This window comes from Rissa tridactyla, chromosome 7 (assembly GCF_028500815.1).
Source record: "Rissa tridactyla isolate bRisTri1 chromosome 7, bRisTri1.patW.cur.20221130, whole genome shotgun sequence".
NCBI classification, from domain to species: domain Eukaryota; kingdom Metazoa; phylum Chordata; class Aves; order Charadriiformes; family Laridae; genus Rissa; species Rissa tridactyla.
The window spans coordinates 24,247,698-24,266,343 of NC_071472.1; the positions used below are offsets into that span (position 1 = coordinate 24,247,698).

Genomic DNA, 18,646 nt, shown 5'->3' on the forward strand with positions numbered 1-18,646 from the left:
TTGCTAGTAAGTGCCTATGTCTGACATAAACATTATTTTCTCCTTCTTTTGTATAAATCTTTTTTGTATCCCTTCCAAGTTGCGTTAACTGGAGTAGAGGTGTTTCAAGGGTCCGGGTGGCTGACAGACCTTTAGAACTAGTCTGTCTTTTAAGTACATGAAGGTGTCCCAGACGGCTCAAGCCATACTTCTGCACAAACCACACCACAGGGAAGGAAAAGCAGCTGGAGGTTTCTCACTGCACAACACCCTCCCCCGACAGAGTCACCCACGGTACCTCTGTTCTGGAAGATGGAAACCGAACGGCTGTAAGAACACTCCTATTCTTAGTAAATCCGCATTTCAGTTCCTTGGCTTCACAACACAGACACTGTCTGATCCCTATTGCTCATTCTGTCACGTGCTGGAGGACAGACATGGTTTCCAGTAGATTTGCTGCCTCCTCTCTCACAACCAAAGAGTATTGCCAACTTTTTCTTTGGACAGTTTTATGTCTGGCTAAGCGTATATACTTTATTTAGGAGCTAATAATGTAATTTTATGTCAAAACTGTCACAGACTCATGTACTTAAAGAACAGCTTTCAGATAATGGGAGATTTTAAGCATCCTTATCACATCCTTCATGGCCCACTGTCACCTGCCTTGCAATCCCTAACAAATTGAGGATTGAATCTTTTGACACCTGATGCCCCATGGCAAGCCTTGAAGGTCCAGCTTACTCACGGACAAAGAGATTTTTGAAAGGAAGTATTCCACCATTACAAGAAGTTTAATGGTACATGAAGTGTCTGCATAAAAAATACTTCGGACTACATGTCTGACATCACTGCATTCCATATAGATGCTTTCTCAGATATTCTAGCTGTTCACCTTTTGCTGACAGAACCATAGAATTCCATTCGAAGTGAGGAATCTGTAGAACAGAATCATACAAACCGAGTGTTAACATTGTCTGGTATAGGCCACATACCACCTTACAGCAAAGAAAAGGCTCTCTGGTATCTGTTGTTCTCCACTTGAAGGTATTTTATCACCTCTGTCCTCCTAAAAGCTAGGCTTATTCTAGTACTGAAAAGATTATTTTCTCAATGTGAGATTCTTCTTCACATAAGTAAAGTCAGTTTGCTTCCAAAAAGCAGCATAGTTGTGGAGATGTAAAGCAGATGCCCACGCAATACAGGCTATTACCACTCCATTACGCCATCTCCCACTTTTTGAAACCCAAATTGAGAGAAAAAACCCAGGTCACTATAGTTTGTATGGTTTGTTAATGTATCAAACTGGAATGGTGTGTTAGCAGCACAACATTTACTGTCAGGGCAACATGAGAAATCATGTTTATCCTGTTAAAATAAAAAAAACAAAACAAAACAAAAAAAAACCCAAACCAGCTTAAAGAGGGATTCTAGCTAAAATTAGAGTAGGTGAGTAATTACATATACAGGAGAATCTGCATTCATGAGCCTCCATTACACAACTACTTCTGTGCTGGTGGCTATAAATTACCTCTGGCCACTGGTCTTCCCTGTGACACACTATGGCTGCGGCAGACAGACAGCATCCATATCCCATCTTGCAGCCACTCTAACTGTCTCCCTATCCCTCAAGGAGGGTTTGTTCAATCTTTTTCTAGTGTAGAGATCTTTGGTGAATTGAACTGAAACTCTTTTTTCATTTTTTCTCCTTTACTCAGGCTACGTGGACATTGCTAGTTCGCCTGCAGTAAGGCAAGACTTTTGACTTTCAGTTTTGCTGCAGCCACTTTCAGAGAAGGGGCAAATTCTATGAAGTCCTCACACCATCTTGAGCACAGCTTGGAATTTCCCCCCTAAATACAAAAATTGCTCTCATCCAGTAGGTGCATTTTAACTATTAAAGTACCTTTAAATCTGTTGCAAGGAAATTGTATCAATCTGCGCTATCAATACAACTCAGAAAGGACAGAAAATATTACTCACCTGAATTACCCGGTACCCCAGCATTTCCAGGTGTCGTTTTTTCACTGCAGGTTCTCCTTTCAAGTGACGTGAGTTTTTGCTAAAAGCTTTTGAATCAAGAAATTCCAGAGCAATTCTGCAAACAAAAATGTGCATTTACTTTCAGGTTCTGCCTAAATAGCAAGAAGTGGTATTTCTAGTTCAGTATTGAGAGCTGCAGCAAGACAATTACTAGATAAATCTGACAATTCAGAGAAAAAGAAAATTAAACAACTACCTGAAACTAGACAAAACATCTTCCTCATTCATCTAGATACTTGATCTTCACATGATTTAGAAAAAGCATTTCCTCCCTGCATCTATTTTTGTTCAAATGGCAAAAACAGCTAACCAGCTTACATTTGAAGCCGTGGGAGAAAAACAATATTCCAATCTCATGAAACACATTTAATGAATGCTCCGTCTGCCCTAGTGAACTGGGTCTGGCTGGGATGGAGTTGCTTGTCTTCATAGCAGCCTGTGTGGTGCTGTGTTTTGGATCTGTGACCAAAACAGCGTTGGTAACACACCAATATTTTGGCTACTGCTGAAGAGTGCTTGCACAGCATCAAAGCCTTCTGCACCCCTGGTGTATAGGGTGGCGTTGGCAAGAGGTTGGGAGGGGACACAGCTGGAACCTCAACTGGCCAAAGCGATATTCCACACCATCTAACACCATGCTCAGCAATAAAATGAGGGGAGTTCTTCCAAAGTAGTCATTACTCTGGTATTGGTCTGCTGGTGGTGAGTGACTGCATTTGCATGAATTGTTTTCTTTTCCCTTTTTGTACATTTTTTTCTTCTTCTTCTTTCTTCTCTCCACTTATTAAACTGTCCTAATTGCAACCCAGGAGGTTTTTTTCTTACTTTTGCCCTCCAGATTCTCTCCCACATCACACTGCAGGGGAGCGTGCAAGTGACTGCATGGGAGCTTAGCTGCTGGCTGGGGTCAACCCACCACATCTAGGAAGGCTAAACCTGCTAAGGCTTTGGAAAAAGGAACAGAAAAAATAAATAGCCTAGGGACTGCAACAACTGTTTAGGACATAAGCATTAAAAACCTGGTCTAAATTTGGAAGTGCAAGAATTCAATGTACTAACTTCTGAGCTCCTGGTGGCAGAGCCTTTCTCCCTTCATCCTTGATGTCATGTCTCAAGTGTATTCCCTCCACATCGTCCAAAGGTATATTCTGAGCCATGTAGGAAAGAGGCTTTTTATTTTCATCCAGAATGCACTCAAAATCTGTGAGAAAACATAACAAACCTGTTTACTGACAAAAAGGAAAGAGAAAGAATTTGATCTCTACAGTGTTTACGTCTAGAAAAACTAAGTGATAACCATAATTAGAGATACCCAACATTATTTATATTACACAGAACTTTTTAGAAACTGTATTTTAGACAGCAATTTATTCTTTGCAGTATCATGTGGCCACATGCCCAGGGGCTTCCTAATCTTGGTGGTAATAGTGCTATTGGAGGTCTCCATAACAATCCTTAGAGGAGTAACTTCTCACCTATTTCATAGTAGTATGGTGTGAGAACAGATATTCTTGCATAACTGCTCCCTCCCAAGATCTCTGTCAGCATTCTGTGAACATGCCGTCGCAGTGGATTTATTCGGCTACTGCCTACAAAGACAAAATAAAGAATTCATACATCAAAGCTTCCACAGCCAAAGCTTTGTAAATATCACTTTGTGACACTGCATTTTTGACAGTCAGCCTACTGAATTAAAGCTTTTCCACAGATCCCTGGTTATTCCATCGTAACTCAGAGACCATGTGATCATCTTTTGGGTGGAAAGCGGCACGAATTTCAAATCCAGACTTTCCATCCCAAGATTTTTCCCATCGACATACTATAAACACTTTAGTTTCAGGTTTTACCTGTTGGATTTTGTTTGCTTTTAATTGAGCTTAGACAGTTAAATAAGTATTAACTTATTTTGCATCTATCTCGGGCACCCCCCACTATCTGTCACTTCACTGTCTGTTGCAGATTGTTTAATACCTTGCTCCATGAAACACCTTCAGTCTCAGAGTTAAAGCAGCTGAATTTGATGGATAGCAAAGCAGATCTCCCCATGAGAATTAGTGGAGGAGATACTGAGTTTGCATCAGCTGGATTTTTTGAACCCATCGCTACTCTGAAAGAGCTCAGCCGCTACACTTAAGCACTATCCTACTTCTCCACCTCTTATCCTTGATGGATCTGAGGAAGATGACAGCAGTCAGTTCAAAAGGAGGCAGCAAAAATGCGCACCTTGAAAAACTTCAGTCAAATGTTCAGTCTTGTAAGTGAAGCAGGGATCAAAGTGACTCATCTCCTCCAGCAGACAATCCTAATGATCCTCTTCCTGCCCCTCCATCCTCCGTGCCATATACACTGTTTCTGTGTATTTAAATTCTATTTCTTATGTAGAAATATCCCTTCTCTATTACTTTACAGGGAAAACTGCTTTGCTGTCTGTCGCACTACTGAACGGTCACACTTCTCAAGAACACATCCTCAGCAGATAGTGGGGTGTGCCTTTCTGAGCTCCTATTGTGTGCTACTGTCAACATGACAGTTTTAGAAAAGGCGTCTAGCAGACTGTTGAAAACAGACTGTTACTAGTAAGAATGGCAGCTTTTCCTCTCCTAAATTACTTACTGTTACAAAAGACACGTTGGCAGAAGCGCTCATGAAACCAAGGGATGTGAAACTCCGGGCATTCCAGACAGACTGCTCTGTTCAATTTCATGAGGCGCAAGCGGACCCTCTGCTTTAGGGTATCAGGCAAGACTGAGTTAAACAAAATAAAAACGTGTGAACTGAACACTGAACACACTGAACTAAACGGCTACCTCTGAATTCTTTACTAGAGATGCAAATATCTGTATGCTATGGCACTTATAGAATTCCTGAACCTTAGAAAGGTTCTCAAAATCCCTGAGAAAAAAAATGAAAAATAACAGTTTTGCTCAATATTAAGAACAACAGCAAGACAGAAGAAAGCAGCAATTTAAACTCTCTTCTATCATTTATCTTTTAATTAAGTGGTTGAAGGCAAAATGGCAACAGTACATTGACAGCAAACACCGTAGAGACAGACAGGAAGGAAACAGCCAAACGCTCAGTCTCTTATTTAGAGAGGAGACTGGTGGGACTTCTTTCAGACAAAAATCCCACATTGTTTCTTGAGCTTTGTGACTATTTCTAGTAATAAATACCACACTCAGGTAATTTTATTTCTAATAAAATTGAAGAATTATTAAATACTAAGTGCAATAAGTTGACTATAAAATTTGTTTTGAATGAGCTTCTCTCATCTGCAATACAAATCTGTACTTTTAAAACAAAGCACAAGTTAATGCCTTCCCTTTCAGCACTCAAATAATAACTAGATTATACAGAGGGGTCTTCCCAGAAAACATAATTGTTTAAAGAGTAATTCTACTTATCAAGTCATATATAGGTCCACAATTCCATTTTATGCCAAGTGCTACATCATCAAATTCACAGAGAGCTAGATATTTACCTTCAAGTTCAGCATCCAATTTGCTGAGGAAAGAAACATTAAATATCCTCTTTATCAGAACTGGAGGAAAATACCCAGCCACTGCCAAAACATGACCAAGTAGTACCAAGTAGTGAGTTTCAAAAAAACCTTTAAAAACCAAACAGATATTCATATTAACACATGACATAAAGTTGAAACGATTTGTAATGCCCTCCTAAATCATCCAAGTTCCTCTCTTAACATACTAAATGAACACACAGGCCGATTAAGGACTAACTCTGCTAACTGCACCAAAGTGTAAGGTAACTCTTGCCAGGTGTTTGCAGGAGGACACTAATTAGTCTTAAAAAAAAAGTAACTCCACAATATTTCAGTAGCCAGCAAATTTTCACAGTTCTGTGAGGCTGTATCATCAATCGGAAAAAAAAAAAAAAAGTCTCAACACATTTCCTCTACAACTTAGCCATTTCTTTGTGATATGTCACAAAATAGATCCTGTCCCCAAATGATGATTCCTTGGGGAATGCAACAATGATTCTGTCCAATAACAGCACTGCAAATTAAACAGTATTTTCACTTGCTTTTCACTATGCTCAAGATACCTTGCTAGTCCCCAACAGCAGTAATTTTTAAAGGGTGAAATGAAGCTAGAAAACCCAACAGAAGCATACATTGAATCTTTGCTGTGGTTTAACCCCAGTAGGCAGACACACTTTTTTCCTTGCTTAAAAAAAGCTGCCATTCTATCCCCATTTTTATTCAGTACAAATAATATCTTCCAATTATACTCACTCATCTGGTGTCAGAATATCTTTGTCTAGTGCACTTACTCAAGTTAGAAGTAAGACGTTGGATACAACTTTCAAAGAACTCTTCATTTGCAGGAGGCCCATAATTCAGAGCAGAGAAAAGGAAGAGAATAAAATAGATTTCAAAGGGGTGGATCTGGAAAAAAAAGACATTCTAAATTAAGTCACCGCAAGATATCCTAGTATTGCTTGACAATTTTAAAAAACTGTTTTATAATTCATTCAGAATTGGAAGATTTAAGACTAGATGAGCTGTTTCCTAAATTTTTTTTGTCAACTTTTCCTGGGGAAAAATATTTTAAAAATAAAACGCAGAAAGCATTAAAATTGCAGCTATGGCTAAAACTTAAAATCTGTTTCATATGGATGATCCAAGTGCTTCTGTATACTTAGACTTTATGAAACTTTTTAAAAAGGTTTCCCATTAAATGCTCTTAAAGAAACTAAAATGTCATAGAATAAAATCAAAGATCTACACAAATACCAGATTGAGGAGAAAAAAAAAAAAAAGATAGCAAGAAAACACAGTAATTTTGACCAAAAAGACATGCTATTGGGGAATTCTCCAGAAAAATTAGCAATGTAAAAACATACACTGTGTGACATGACTATTTTTAAAGAGGTTAAACAAAAGTTATTTAAGATCATCAAACGTAAAGCTGAATGCAAAGGATTACGGTTGACCTATTGAATGGTTGACCTGCCCGATTGAACAATAAAATAAGAAAGGAAAATTGAAGAGAAGTGCAAAATAATATAAATGGAAGCAAAACAGCTTTGAGTGAACACAGAAAAAGATGAGCTCCAAATCAGGTACACCGAAGAAAACTCATAGAAACACTGTGTGGATTGTGCTCTGAAATACATTAACTACTAACCTCTCCTTTCTTACTGAATAACTTACGCAGTAGATAGATAGAAAGAAAAAACGTAATACCTTGTCTATATTTTCAACAGCCACAGAAGCTATTTTGTCAAGTAATGAAGGACAACGGTGGTTTGTTTTTATGAGCAAAAAAGACAATGGTAATAAATTTGCCCATGTTATTTGGTCTATCAAGCGTTGACACACGGCCATAGTTTCCTCATTGAGGACTTCTTCAAACCACCCTCCATTCACATGTGTAAGTTCTTCCAACAGAAGATTTAAGTTGTCAGCTTTCTGAAGCCTCTGAAATCCATAGTCATTCAGTTTTTGAAGAAGGTTTCCACATAGCTCAGAACTGTTTTGCCACTGCAACTGGTCATGATGATTCCATTTGACGAGGGCTGTAGCAATGCAATTCAAATGATGGAGCCTGCATTGAGGCACAACTGCTGCTGCTTTGTTTACAACTATTTCCTCCACTTGAAAGGAAGGAAGCATGGCCAGAACATGAATTATTGCAGCAGTATTGGCAGGTATGACATTAGATTTTAAAAAACTGGAAGGGAGAGAAATAAAAACAGACCATCAGTGCTGACAAGGTGCAAATGTTAAAAAAAAAACAACCAAATAAACTACATGCATGAAAATTCTGTTTTAAAAGTCAAAAGCTGCACATCAAATATAAAATAAGTAGAATATTAATGACATGGTAGAAGTTCACACAGTTAATGACTACCATCTTTTTGCATTAACTTCTTCCTTCTAATTTATTCAAAATTGAAAAAGGGAAGAAGACAGGGAGCATCTCAGACAGCTGATGAGGCTTCAAGTGTTACTGACAAACACAGAAGTCCTTAGTAAGGGCAGAAGGTCCACCTTTGTTAACAGAGTCTGTGGGCTTCTGGGCCTGGATAATTTCTGTGATTTCTGTCCTGGGGAGCACCAGGTTCTGAGGTGCCTGAGGAACAGGAAGGCATCATCCACAAAAAAACACGTACAGCCCTGGCACTGCATTCTTATAGACGCCGAGCAACAGAAGCAACAGCAGCAGATCTCTTCTCCCACGACTCCAGAAACCGTTTCCCTTTCTATGTTGCAACTGTACAAGCCTGAGAACTACCTAAACAGTTCTTCAATCAAAAGAAGAGTACTTCTGCTTCACACTTCCTCTAAACATCAAAGACGACATTAATACCTACCCTTCCTATAAAGTACCAATCAAAATTTCCTGTTCAATGTCCTTATATTGCAGCAACCAAGGGGCAAAAAAATCTGTTTTTAAAAGATATCACATCTATTAGCAGATGCTATTGCATCTACAGTCAAGACAATATCCACTTCCTATCCTCTGATTTATGTGTTTAATCAAATCAAATACTCTTAACAGTTTGTTACTTCTTCATATTTTATGGAAACAAAACAATTTAACATCTTAGCTTGTTATTTAAAATATTAAGTAGGCAACTGTTTAATACTTAAATAGCTACATTTCCAAGAATACACACTTACCCGAATAGTAACATTTTTAGTTTGGGAAACAGCTCCAGATTGTGGCAACGCAACGCCACCAAGTACTGTGTTAACTTTACCAACTGCGATACATGATAGCTATCCAAATGTTTGTGCAGAACAGAAGTCATTCTGAACTCAAAGAGAAAAAGATGACATGGTATTACGCTAATACAGAAGACATTGCAAAACCCAACATCCCACATGAAGAAGGGGTGTCCCGTGGTGCACAGTACCTATGGTGGAGGGTTGCAGACACTCACGCTCCTCTCTACCCCAGTTTTAAGAGCGTTCCACTAAGACACAGCGGCCTCTCTTCACTTCGTGAATTGCAAAATTAAAGCCCTCATCACAGCAAAACAAGCTACTTCACTCTAATAATTTCTGTCGCAGATGTTACAACCAGTTAAATTCAGAGTGGACCTAGAACAGCATCAACAGCTTCAGCACCACTATACTCACTTATGTAATAGTGGTTGCTACAGCTATGTTGGTCTAAAAATGCGAAGAGGGGGCGAGATTTGTAGGGAAACACACCTTAAGACCTTCTTTAGACAGTGAAATTCAAGGAGAAAAAACATGAATTCACCTGCTCTTCCCTTTAATACCACCCTGCTCCACGATACTATTTGTCCTTTTGCTTCCAAGGATCTATTTGTTTCATGCAACTACATTCAATCCAGTTATTGCTCACAACCTGCATTTAACTCTGCTGCATCTGTGACATATCGGACGCTGCGCCTTCTGTGCCCAGAACCTCAACTGCTTTTCCCTTCATTATATGAAAGATATTACCTCTCCCTATAAACAACACTCAGCTTACAACTGCAGAAAACGTGGCCCAGGTTCTTAAAGACACAAGACTTAATAGTTCGAAGTAGGGCACAACGGCTTTTGAAGAAATAATTCCAATCAATAACAGGATCTCCTAGATAGGACACATTCTCTGCAACTTACTGTATTCTCATTTGTCTCACCAGTTTACAGTCATTGTTAGAGGCTAAGTTTACTCAAGTAGGATCACATATTTGTAAATAAGCCAGAAATCATATTCCATTAACTTGGTAGCATTGAAATGCCCCTCTACAACATTCCTAAATTGCCTCAATTACTTCTGGGTCAAGCTGTAATATTCTAAAATCTGTAATAGCTCATTACATATAGCATATACGCACTCGTGTGCAAGTGACACACTCCCTACTCCCGACTTACTGGATACTACATAGTTTTCCATACTAAATGGAAATAGTTTACCTAGAGAATACAACTTCTTAGTAGTATCAAAAAAATTACTTTTTGAGTAGATGAGAATTTCTGCATTTCATTTTCTGCATTGTCTTCAGTATTACCAATACTTGGTGACTGCTAAATTCTTCTGCCATGCGCACTGCAGTCGCTATCAACCTAAAGAGGAAAAAGAAAACATATATTTTCCAAAGAAAAACTACTGAAAATCTCCAGCAAACATTGCAGCCATTTTCTTTGTCTAGGAGGGAAAGAACCAATAGGCTGCTTCAGGAAAGACAGGAAAACAAATTCCCCCAAACTAGAGACCTTTGTTCTGCAGACGCTTCTTCTAAACAGTTGATCAGTATGGCAGAGGTAAAGAGAGGTGAGTGTTAGATCAGTATGTATTGCTCTGATGCTAGAAACCAGTGAGTCCAACAATTCTGAAAGTAGACAAGAAGTAGGGAAAGTACTCTAAACAAATCATGATCAATCAGCAAGCTACACATAACAGAATCAAACACAAGTTGAACTGATTCTCGGGCAAATAAAGCCAAAGACTTTTTCTACATCACACCGATTTTTACTAAAAATAAAAATGAATTAAAAAAAAAAATCTAGGAAAAGCTTCTGGAACTAAGACAGCTATGGCAAAACCAACACAAGCTTGCAGTATATCCAGATCTCTGAATAGAGGCAAATGTTCATGAAGAAAAGTCTGAAAATATGACTAATTGTAATTATATACAACTAATTCTGCCTAAAACTGCAGACTTTGAAACACCCATGACTAATACCACCCCCAAATAGGATTTTGTAGCACAAGAAAAACAGGCAGAAAAAAATCTGCCAAACAATACCATGCTCTAATTGCTAAATAAATGCCGAAGTGTTCCCTGCTGACAACCTTTCATATAGAACAGGATGTACAGCAAAGTGGGATAGGATAAGACTCAGGCTGTTTCAGCTACTGCCAATCTTAAAGAGGAAAAAGCAACACACACCACTGCATATATTTCTCAGGAGAAAGACAGAAAGTTTTTTACTACCATCCACTGAGAAAGGATGGGTGTAGTCTAAGAAACAGAGCTACAAGATGGTCTTGTGTAACAGCATTCACACGCCCCTTGATTACTGGATCCGGCTTTCTGTGCAACTGTTTTAAGACAAACTGCTATGACAGCTGTAGAGAGGCTGGAGTCGGTCTCCGAGGTTAACAGGCGATAGGACAAGAGGAAACGGCCTCAAGTTGCGCCAGGGAAGGTTTAGACTGGATATTAGGAAAAAGGATTATCAAGCATTGGAAGAGGCTGCACAGGGAAGTGGTTGAGGCACCATCCCTGCAGGTATTTAAAAGCCGGGCAGACACAGTGCTTAGAGATACGGCTTAGTGATGGTTTTTGTCAGTTAGGTTGATGGTTGGACTCAATGATCTGAAAAGTCCCTTCCAACCCAGGCAATTTTATGATTCTATGGCAGTGTTTCCATAATGAAATAATACATCGTACAAAGTTACAAATAGGAGACAATGCCCAGCTCATGGGTAGGCTTAGAAATTCCTCCAAACACCAGTTCATTTTTGATTTCTGTGCAAGACTATGTATATACCATAAATAAGACAAAATTGTTAATAAACTTACCTTTCTCTTACCTTGGATCCTGACATAGGCCCAAGAGTAAAAAATAATTTTGAAAACGTTTCAGGATCATAATAATCATCTATAGTTTCAGACAGCAACTGTTTAGCAACCAAGCGGAATTCAGCACTATCAAAACCCAGCTGCTCATACAGTCCAAAAATCAGACTAACACTGTGTATATCAAGATGGGCAGCACTTTTAAGGAAAATCTTGTTGCATTTTTCTACCAATGGATGATATCTCAGCTTAACATTTTGAAGAAACTGTAGTATTCTTTTGGCATAGTTGAAGTGCACTTCATTCTTTTCTTCCAAGAGCTGTTCAGCCTTGTGTAGTAATCGATCTCGAAAACTCTGTGAGATAACATCAGATATGCTGATCATCAAAACTGACAAGATCCTAAAAAATTCAAAAGATTTCACACTTACACATTGAACATGGTAAGTAATAAATTTTAGATTTCTTCAATAAACTATGCAAAGAAAGGAACATTAGTCAGGGTGTTGCTGACTTCTGCATAAAAAGGAATTTTAAATCTAATGCAGAAAAAACGGATGAGCAAAAAACATTTCTCCTACTACAGTCAAAAATCTGCTTTCAGTGGATTTCTGAAACGACTGGTATTTTTCAACCACCCCTTACAAAATTGTACGCGATGAAAGCGTTTGCCTAAGGCAAGATCCTGACTTGCCCGATTCAAATTTGCAAAAAGATCATCTTTAATGTTCAATGGAAACTAAAGAAACCCAAACAATTCTCAAGCGACAGAATGGGGAGAAGAGTCATTGTCACTCCTAAAGCAAGAATCCCTTCCTAAGGGGATAAAACTTCGAACCGCAGGGAGAGCCAGTTCTATAAAGAAATGCAGTCCCACTCAATGTGTTTCATGAGCAGGCTCCTCACATCCGCAAAAATAATTGTTGGGACTGCTGGTGCTGTATGATGCAGAAAAAGGGAAGAGAAGCCTTTGCTATAATGGCCCAGGGGGGACAGAGGCAAGAAAAAGAAGCTTGAACTTCTTTGAGTAGGGTCAGGTTTTAAGTAATTTTAGTATTAGGGTAATACACTAGACATGCTAGCAGGAGAATTGATTAATTCAACTTGACGAAAAAAAAATTGTTCTGAAGAGAAATAAAAATAACATTGCTTTAAGACTCCTTATTGCTATTCACAATAGTAAACTAAATCCACATCATAGTAGACAAACTCAATCTCAAGGAAGAAAAACATCTTCTGGTGATTCAATAGCCTCTAAATTCTCAAAAAAGTCCACATAAAATTTAGAATCAGGAGAAAGCAATATCTGCTGTTTTTCCACTGTAAGTAGAACATTAGTTCTAACTAAGTGTTTAAATTGGTTATAAGAAATTCTTCATAACACCATTGGGAAAATGCAGTCACCTAAGCAAATTTGTCCATGAAAATCAATGCACTAATCCAAATCACCTCTTTCCCAGAAACCCCAAAATGAAGAAAAGCAAGCTCCAGTTGAGAAAAAGGGAAAGCATTCAGCAAAGGCAGCCCAGTAATTGTGACATATTGCTTATCCTGCTACTTAATTTCATTCTGCCACTTACCTTATATCCTGTATAGAATCCAGTTTCATGTCCACAATATGAGCTATTTGGCCAATTACAGGACTGAAATGTCTGCGTTGCTTGTATAAACACAGTGCGAATTTAGACAGAGCTGGCAGGCTAAGCCTGTCAAGACATCAAAGACAGACAGACAGAATATTTACCTTTTATTTCTAGTGAATAACTAAAGACAAAAAACTACTTCAACAAATATATAAAACACAAGGTTACATTCAAATTACAAAACAAGGAAACAAAACATGTAAGCATTTCCTATTTCGTCACCTATAGTGACTCCTTGGACTTAGCCAAAACACCTAGATATTTTATATTAAAGCATATTGTGCATACAGTACTCTATAAAAATCAGAAGTTCTTCATTTAACCACATCAGTGTAAGAAATCTATAAAGGTTACATTTTCAAGCAATGATGTAAAATAGCTAAAATGAATGTGAGCGATTTATTACCTGAATGTCATTTTGTGTTCAAGCTACACTGAACTTATTTAATTGTCAAGATGCCCCAGGTGTTAAGCTGGGAGAGGCAATTCTGCGATGCTGGTGCCAAGACTGACACTAGCTTCTGCCATTAACCTGAGATTAAGGAATGAAAATTACAATATAAAAAAAATATATAAATCTAAACAACTCAACAAAAAGTAATAACAAAACGACAAAGGGAAAATGTTGATATTTTTATACAAAAGGTTTTTACTAAAATTGAGATGAACAGGGTTCTAACCACCATTTAAGAGTTGGACAGCAAGCTCGAAGATAAACTCTAAATATTAAAACCTGCAATTTACTTCAAACACATAAACCTACACAGACTTAAGATTTCAAAATCTTAAGCGTTGGTCCCTATTGTTGCAGTATCTGAATCTCTGAAGCGTTTGCATACCAAAGTCCATCAATACTCAAAGCCTCCATATGTATAAAAATAATTTCCAAAACCTTCAAAAATACAATTGTCATTTAAAATATTCACATAGCATTTAAAACATCTCGTAAATACTCTTTGAGAACTCTGTATAGCCTCACATGAAGCAAACCATGCTTGCAACTTACACCTTTCACAAAGCGTAGCAGTACAATACTTGCCTTTCTAATCTTTTCCATGCTTCTGTAACAAGCACTTCTGCTAGAGAATCATGGTCTTCAACATTGAGCCTTCAGAAGAAAGACATAATAGTTTGATGTTTGCTTCAAAAGTTATAAAGAAATAAGACGTATGTCCTTTCATTATTTATCATGTTTTACTTCTCTATCACTCCCTCCATTCAAACAGATTATAAACATTTGTGCATTAATAACCATAACTCCATCTACTGGGAGTGCAAAACAGATCAGTTCTGCCTGCACCTCAAAAACTGAGGCACAGGACGTTGTCTGTCACACAGTCTCAGTACAGAAGCTGGGACGGGGCAGTCTCCCTGTCTCCTTATATAATGGCTTTGTAGTCAAAATTCCATCTCTCTCTATTACAAAATACAAAATGGATAGATCTGGAATTCAACATAATGCGGCTTACCTCAGAATACTATATAGGGTGTCCACTATGGCCTCATCTTCCATGTGTTCCACCTGGTTTTCTGCTAAAATGCAAAGAGTAAGAAACTGGGAGTGATTTCTTATATAGTCACTAGTCCTTAAGAGAAGCGGCCTCTTCTTTTGCAATTGCCACAGCACGTTCAATGCAATTCCCACATGTTTTTCAGAAAGCCTGGCCTTGTTCCTTCCAACAAGGCTGAACACTTCATCTTCATGGGTGCAGCTATTTATCTGGCTCAAAAGCAGATCACTACTCAGAGTCCGAGCTTGGTAATGTCTCAGCGTAAACAAGCAAACCTGCCTCAAACAAAGCATTTTGCTGTGCCTATCAGTTATCTTTAAAGTGTCCAGAAAGACTTCTTCTTTCACTTTTCACAGTAAAACACACTGTTGCAAAGAACAAACCCAAGTATACGAAAAACAGCTCATTTTTCTTTCATCCTGTATGGCCACCGAATTAAGAATGATTCAATCCTGAGGTACCTGTAATGAGATAGAATTAAAGCAGTCAAGTACAGTGATAACCACTAGCTAAAAATCCATGTCTCTACCTGCCCATGTGCTAGCTATCATGCTACTACTGAGAAGACAAAGCTGAGCTTTTTAACAAGCAGGCACTGCATGACGAAGTCAAGTGAGGCTTGCTCTCAACTAGGCCACTCCATAATCCTAAACAGGGGTCCGGGAACTGCCAGAAAATACAACTATTGGTGGTAAAAGGAAGTGAGATGGCAAGAGCTCCTGAGCTGGCATCACTGGATTCCTCTGGCTCTGTATGTGCATCCATCCCACAGTGATATCTACTGTACCCCATTTATTATTATTATCATCGTTCTTTTCCACTCTGCTCTCTTTAGTATATGATCTATGTCTTGTAAACACATGATGATCTTGGCATATGGCTTCTAGGCAGGAAGGCTGACCACCTTTGTAATACAGGATATTGATCAGTCACAACGCATCAGCTGAAATCACCCACTGTGCAAAAGAAAAGCAACATAATTCCCCAAATTATAGTGGGAGCTAGAGACTTACCTATTGAAATTTGGTATTAATTTGTTTTCTTAATATATGCCCCAACTTGTACACAATGCTAACAACTAAGTATTCTACAACCTACAAAACTGGTTCCCAGCTGCAGAACACAAACCGCTGGTAGTAAACGTTGTGGTACACCAAAAAAGACCCATCAAATTCCCTTAACTCAGAGATCATGGAAAAGTCTAGAAGTCTTGCTTCAGGGATATAATCAGTAACAACAAAAATTATCAACATACCATAGCTTCAGCAAACTTGAAAGCTGTTCAACTATAGGCATCATTCCATCAATGTGGCATTATCAAGGCAACGGCAGCAGCACACACTAGGTCTACTGAAAAAGAAAAAAACCTTCTTAGTTGAGCAGTCTATGTAAGGTACCGAAATCATTCCACAAAATTGGATATAGCTGGATTTCTTTTGATGTCTGCACAATCAGCTTCAGAGAATAAAAAGTCATATGACATAGTGTTACTGACACTGGAGCAAATACAAGGAAAGCTAAAATGAAGTCATTTTCACTTATGATCTGTTATAATATGAAATATTTTCTTCCCTATGCAAAATGAAAGCATACAAAAATGAAAGGTACAAATTTTCCAGATACTATACATTAAGTACCTTTTATAATAATGATTTACTTTATAGTCCCTTTTCAAAGATTGCTTGTATTGCTTCTATTTATTCCATACAATAGTTGTCTTTACAATGAATTTATTCCACTTTATCACTGAGAAAAGTTGTGTGACATTATTTATTCCATGTAATCTCCATAAAAAGAATTTTTTGCCTTTCCCTTTTAGTATGCTGCCACATGCTTTTAGAAGTAGCTGGGACTTCCTGTGAGATTTTATAATGTATATTAAATAAGCTAAAATACACAACAAAGGTTGTTAAATCACAATCTAATCTTCCAAAAAAATCTGATGTACTAAATTAACCACATTTACCAGACCATGTGAGATTTTTTTTGCCCCACAGATTTTCCAGTTAATTACTTCTTCTGTTCCCTTTTGCCATGTAGGTGGCAAATCAGATACAGTGACAATAATCAAAAGTGACTGATTGTTCCACCAGCAGCTTCTAAGCAGAAGCCGCAATACAGAGTTATCAGAATTATTGAACTACACAAACTACCTAGTTTAAAAGAGAGGAAAAAACCCATAATGACATGATAGCAAAGTATAGCTTGAAAAACAGCACAAATTTTTAACCTTTTTGTGTGACCATTCTTAATCCTCTTTTAGAGAACTAACGGTCAGACAAATAACTTTAAGAGAATACTGATATATTTAAACTTGTTTCTAACATTTCATGTACTGTACTATAGAACATTAAGCAAAGATTTTTTTATTAGTATATTTTTGCCTTGCTTACTGTTACTCTGTTTTCATACATCCATCCAATGGACTAAAATAGTTCCAATATCAATTCACATTTACTCCCCACAGTACTGTCAAGCGAAGCTGCCAGAAGGCAGGATGAAATAGATACCTGAAAAGAACATAAAATCTTCAGGCTCAAATAATTTCCTTGTAAGGCCAGGTAACACATCCTTTCCCGTTCTCATGCTACAGTGGACCTTGCATCTTCTATCCTAATGACTAGGAACCAGGATCTCTATCTAAAACAGTCTACACAAAGTTTCCGAATCTTTATCTTTCTGGAAGGTATTTAGCAGATGCGAGCGATTTACCACAAACTTGCATGCAGTTTTAAATTGTTGTATCTTATAAAAAGGAAATCAATAAGAACTGTTGGATGTTTTAAAACTTACAAGTACATAGATTTAAAATAGCAATTTTCTATCTACTTAAAGAACTATTCCTAAAGTGTTCTATTTACCGTGCAAAATATACACTAAAAGGACAAGAAATACTTAAAAATCATTCCAGTTGAAACACAATAAGCATTTTCAAGGCTGTATTACAAACTACAGTCAGCCAGGAAGTCTTCCACAAAGGAGAAAATGTGGACACCTGCCACTCCCCAGGTACAAAAAGTATTAAAGACCTAACTGAGCGTTGAGAGAGCTGCATGTGCGGTACAGGGTGTTCTTCACCTGTCTGCCAGGGTCACCTCGGTTCTCCCGAGCCGTGCCGCGGGCAGTACAACACCCCTCTCGCAGGGGCGCCGGCGGCGGCCCACCTCCCCTCCCGCCTCTGCCCCCCACCGCCTGCTCGCACCTGCCGGTCGCCGCCTCCTTTCCTGCGGGGAGATTTTGACCCAGAAGCGCTTCAGGAGGCGCGGGGGAAGAGGCTGAGCCGCCGCACAGGACTCAAGGCCAGGGCCTCGCTCCCTCCCTCCCTCCCGCCGCAGGCAGGGCCAAACCGCAGCGTTGGGTTCGGCGGCCGCCACAGCCCGGCGCTCCCTCGGCCACGTTTAGCCCAGCGGCGGCTGCATTCAGCGGGGACGCTCCTGGAGGAAGCGAGCACTGCTGTGCTCGGCGGGAGGAAGCTCCGGGCCCGGCCCCCCGGAACCGCCTCGCTCCGCCGGGGCCCTGCCTGCCCTCCCCACCGCGGGTGTTGGGCTGCGGCCCCCTCCGGAGCGGAGCGGGAGGGCGGCGCTGCCCGGACCGTGCCCCAGCCCGCTGGGGGGGCGGCCCGCGGGGCTCCGGGCAGGCCTAGCTGCCGGCGGGGCTCGGCCTTGGGCCCGGCGCGGCGCGGGGTGCCAGGTGTCCGCCAGCGCTGGCTTAAGCGAGGGCGCCAAGTGCGGCGCCCAGCTCGGTTAAATAAGGAAACAAAGGGATCAGTGTCGCCTGCGCCCGCGGAACACCATCAGAGAAGTCCTTGGCTTACTTTTTCACAAGACCGTTCCTGTGTTCAAGCCACACCGCGCATGCAAAACCAGCGCCTGGGTTGGCATCAGCGCACCATGTCCCTCTGCACGGCTGCCCACCGTGCCTGTGTCCCTGGACGGGGTTCCCCCATCAGCTGAGGTGTCA

At 39.5% G+C, this 18,646-nt stretch overlaps 1 protein-coding gene across 7 annotated transcripts; it reads right to left on the reverse strand.

Moving 5' to 3' along the window:
* Positions 1 to 293: 293 nt before the first annotated feature.
* Positions 294 to 18,346, reverse strand: FASTKD1 (FAST kinase domains 1). 7 transcript variants are annotated; one of them, XM_054208962.1, is made up of 17 exons: positions 17,889 to 18,346; positions 17,080 to 17,196; positions 15,942 to 16,036; positions 14,645 to 15,147; positions 14,215 to 14,283; positions 13,113 to 13,238; positions 11,536 to 11,934; positions 9,962 to 10,072; positions 8,669 to 8,800; positions 7,229 to 7,715; positions 6,313 to 6,427; positions 5,501 to 5,629; positions 4,633 to 4,764; positions 3,495 to 3,608; positions 3,079 to 3,220; positions 1,960 to 2,074; positions 294 to 914 (listed from the first exon to the last, which is right to left on the reverse strand). In XM_054208962.1, exons 4-17 carry the CDS (start codon positions 14,977 to 14,979, stop codon positions 825 to 827), a joined length of 2,496 nt encoding a protein of 831 aa, XP_054064937.1. In that variant the 5' UTR covers positions 14,980 to 15,147; positions 15,942 to 16,036; positions 17,080 to 17,196; positions 17,889 to 18,346; the 3' UTR covers positions 294 to 824. The 7 variants fall into 7 exon arrangements, with proteins under 7 accessions (XP_054064937.1, XP_054064933.1, XP_054064939.1 ...); XM_054208958.1 differs by having other exon boundaries at positions 14,645 to 15,138; positions 15,938 to 16,036; XM_054208964.1 differs by lacking the exon at positions 17,080 to 17,196 and having other exon boundaries at positions 15,942 to 16,033.
* Between the last annotated feature and the right edge of the window lie 300 nt (positions 18,347 to 18,646).

Bases quoted from the DNA above. Each gene is read 5' to 3' on its own strand.
- FASTKD1 (XM_054208964.1), bottom strand. From the start codon at position 14,979: ATGCTTTGTTTGAGGCAGGTTTGCTTGTTTACGCTGAGACATTACCAA. The intron at 13,239-14,214 runs GCAAGTATTGTA...ATGTCTTGACAG, and splicing joins GCATGGAAAAGATTAGAAAG to GCTTAGCCTGCCAGCTCTGT. The intron at 6,428-7,228 runs GTATTACGTTTT...TTTTTTTTCCAG, and splicing joins CTGTTGAAAATATAGACAAG to ATCCACCCCTTTGAAATCTA.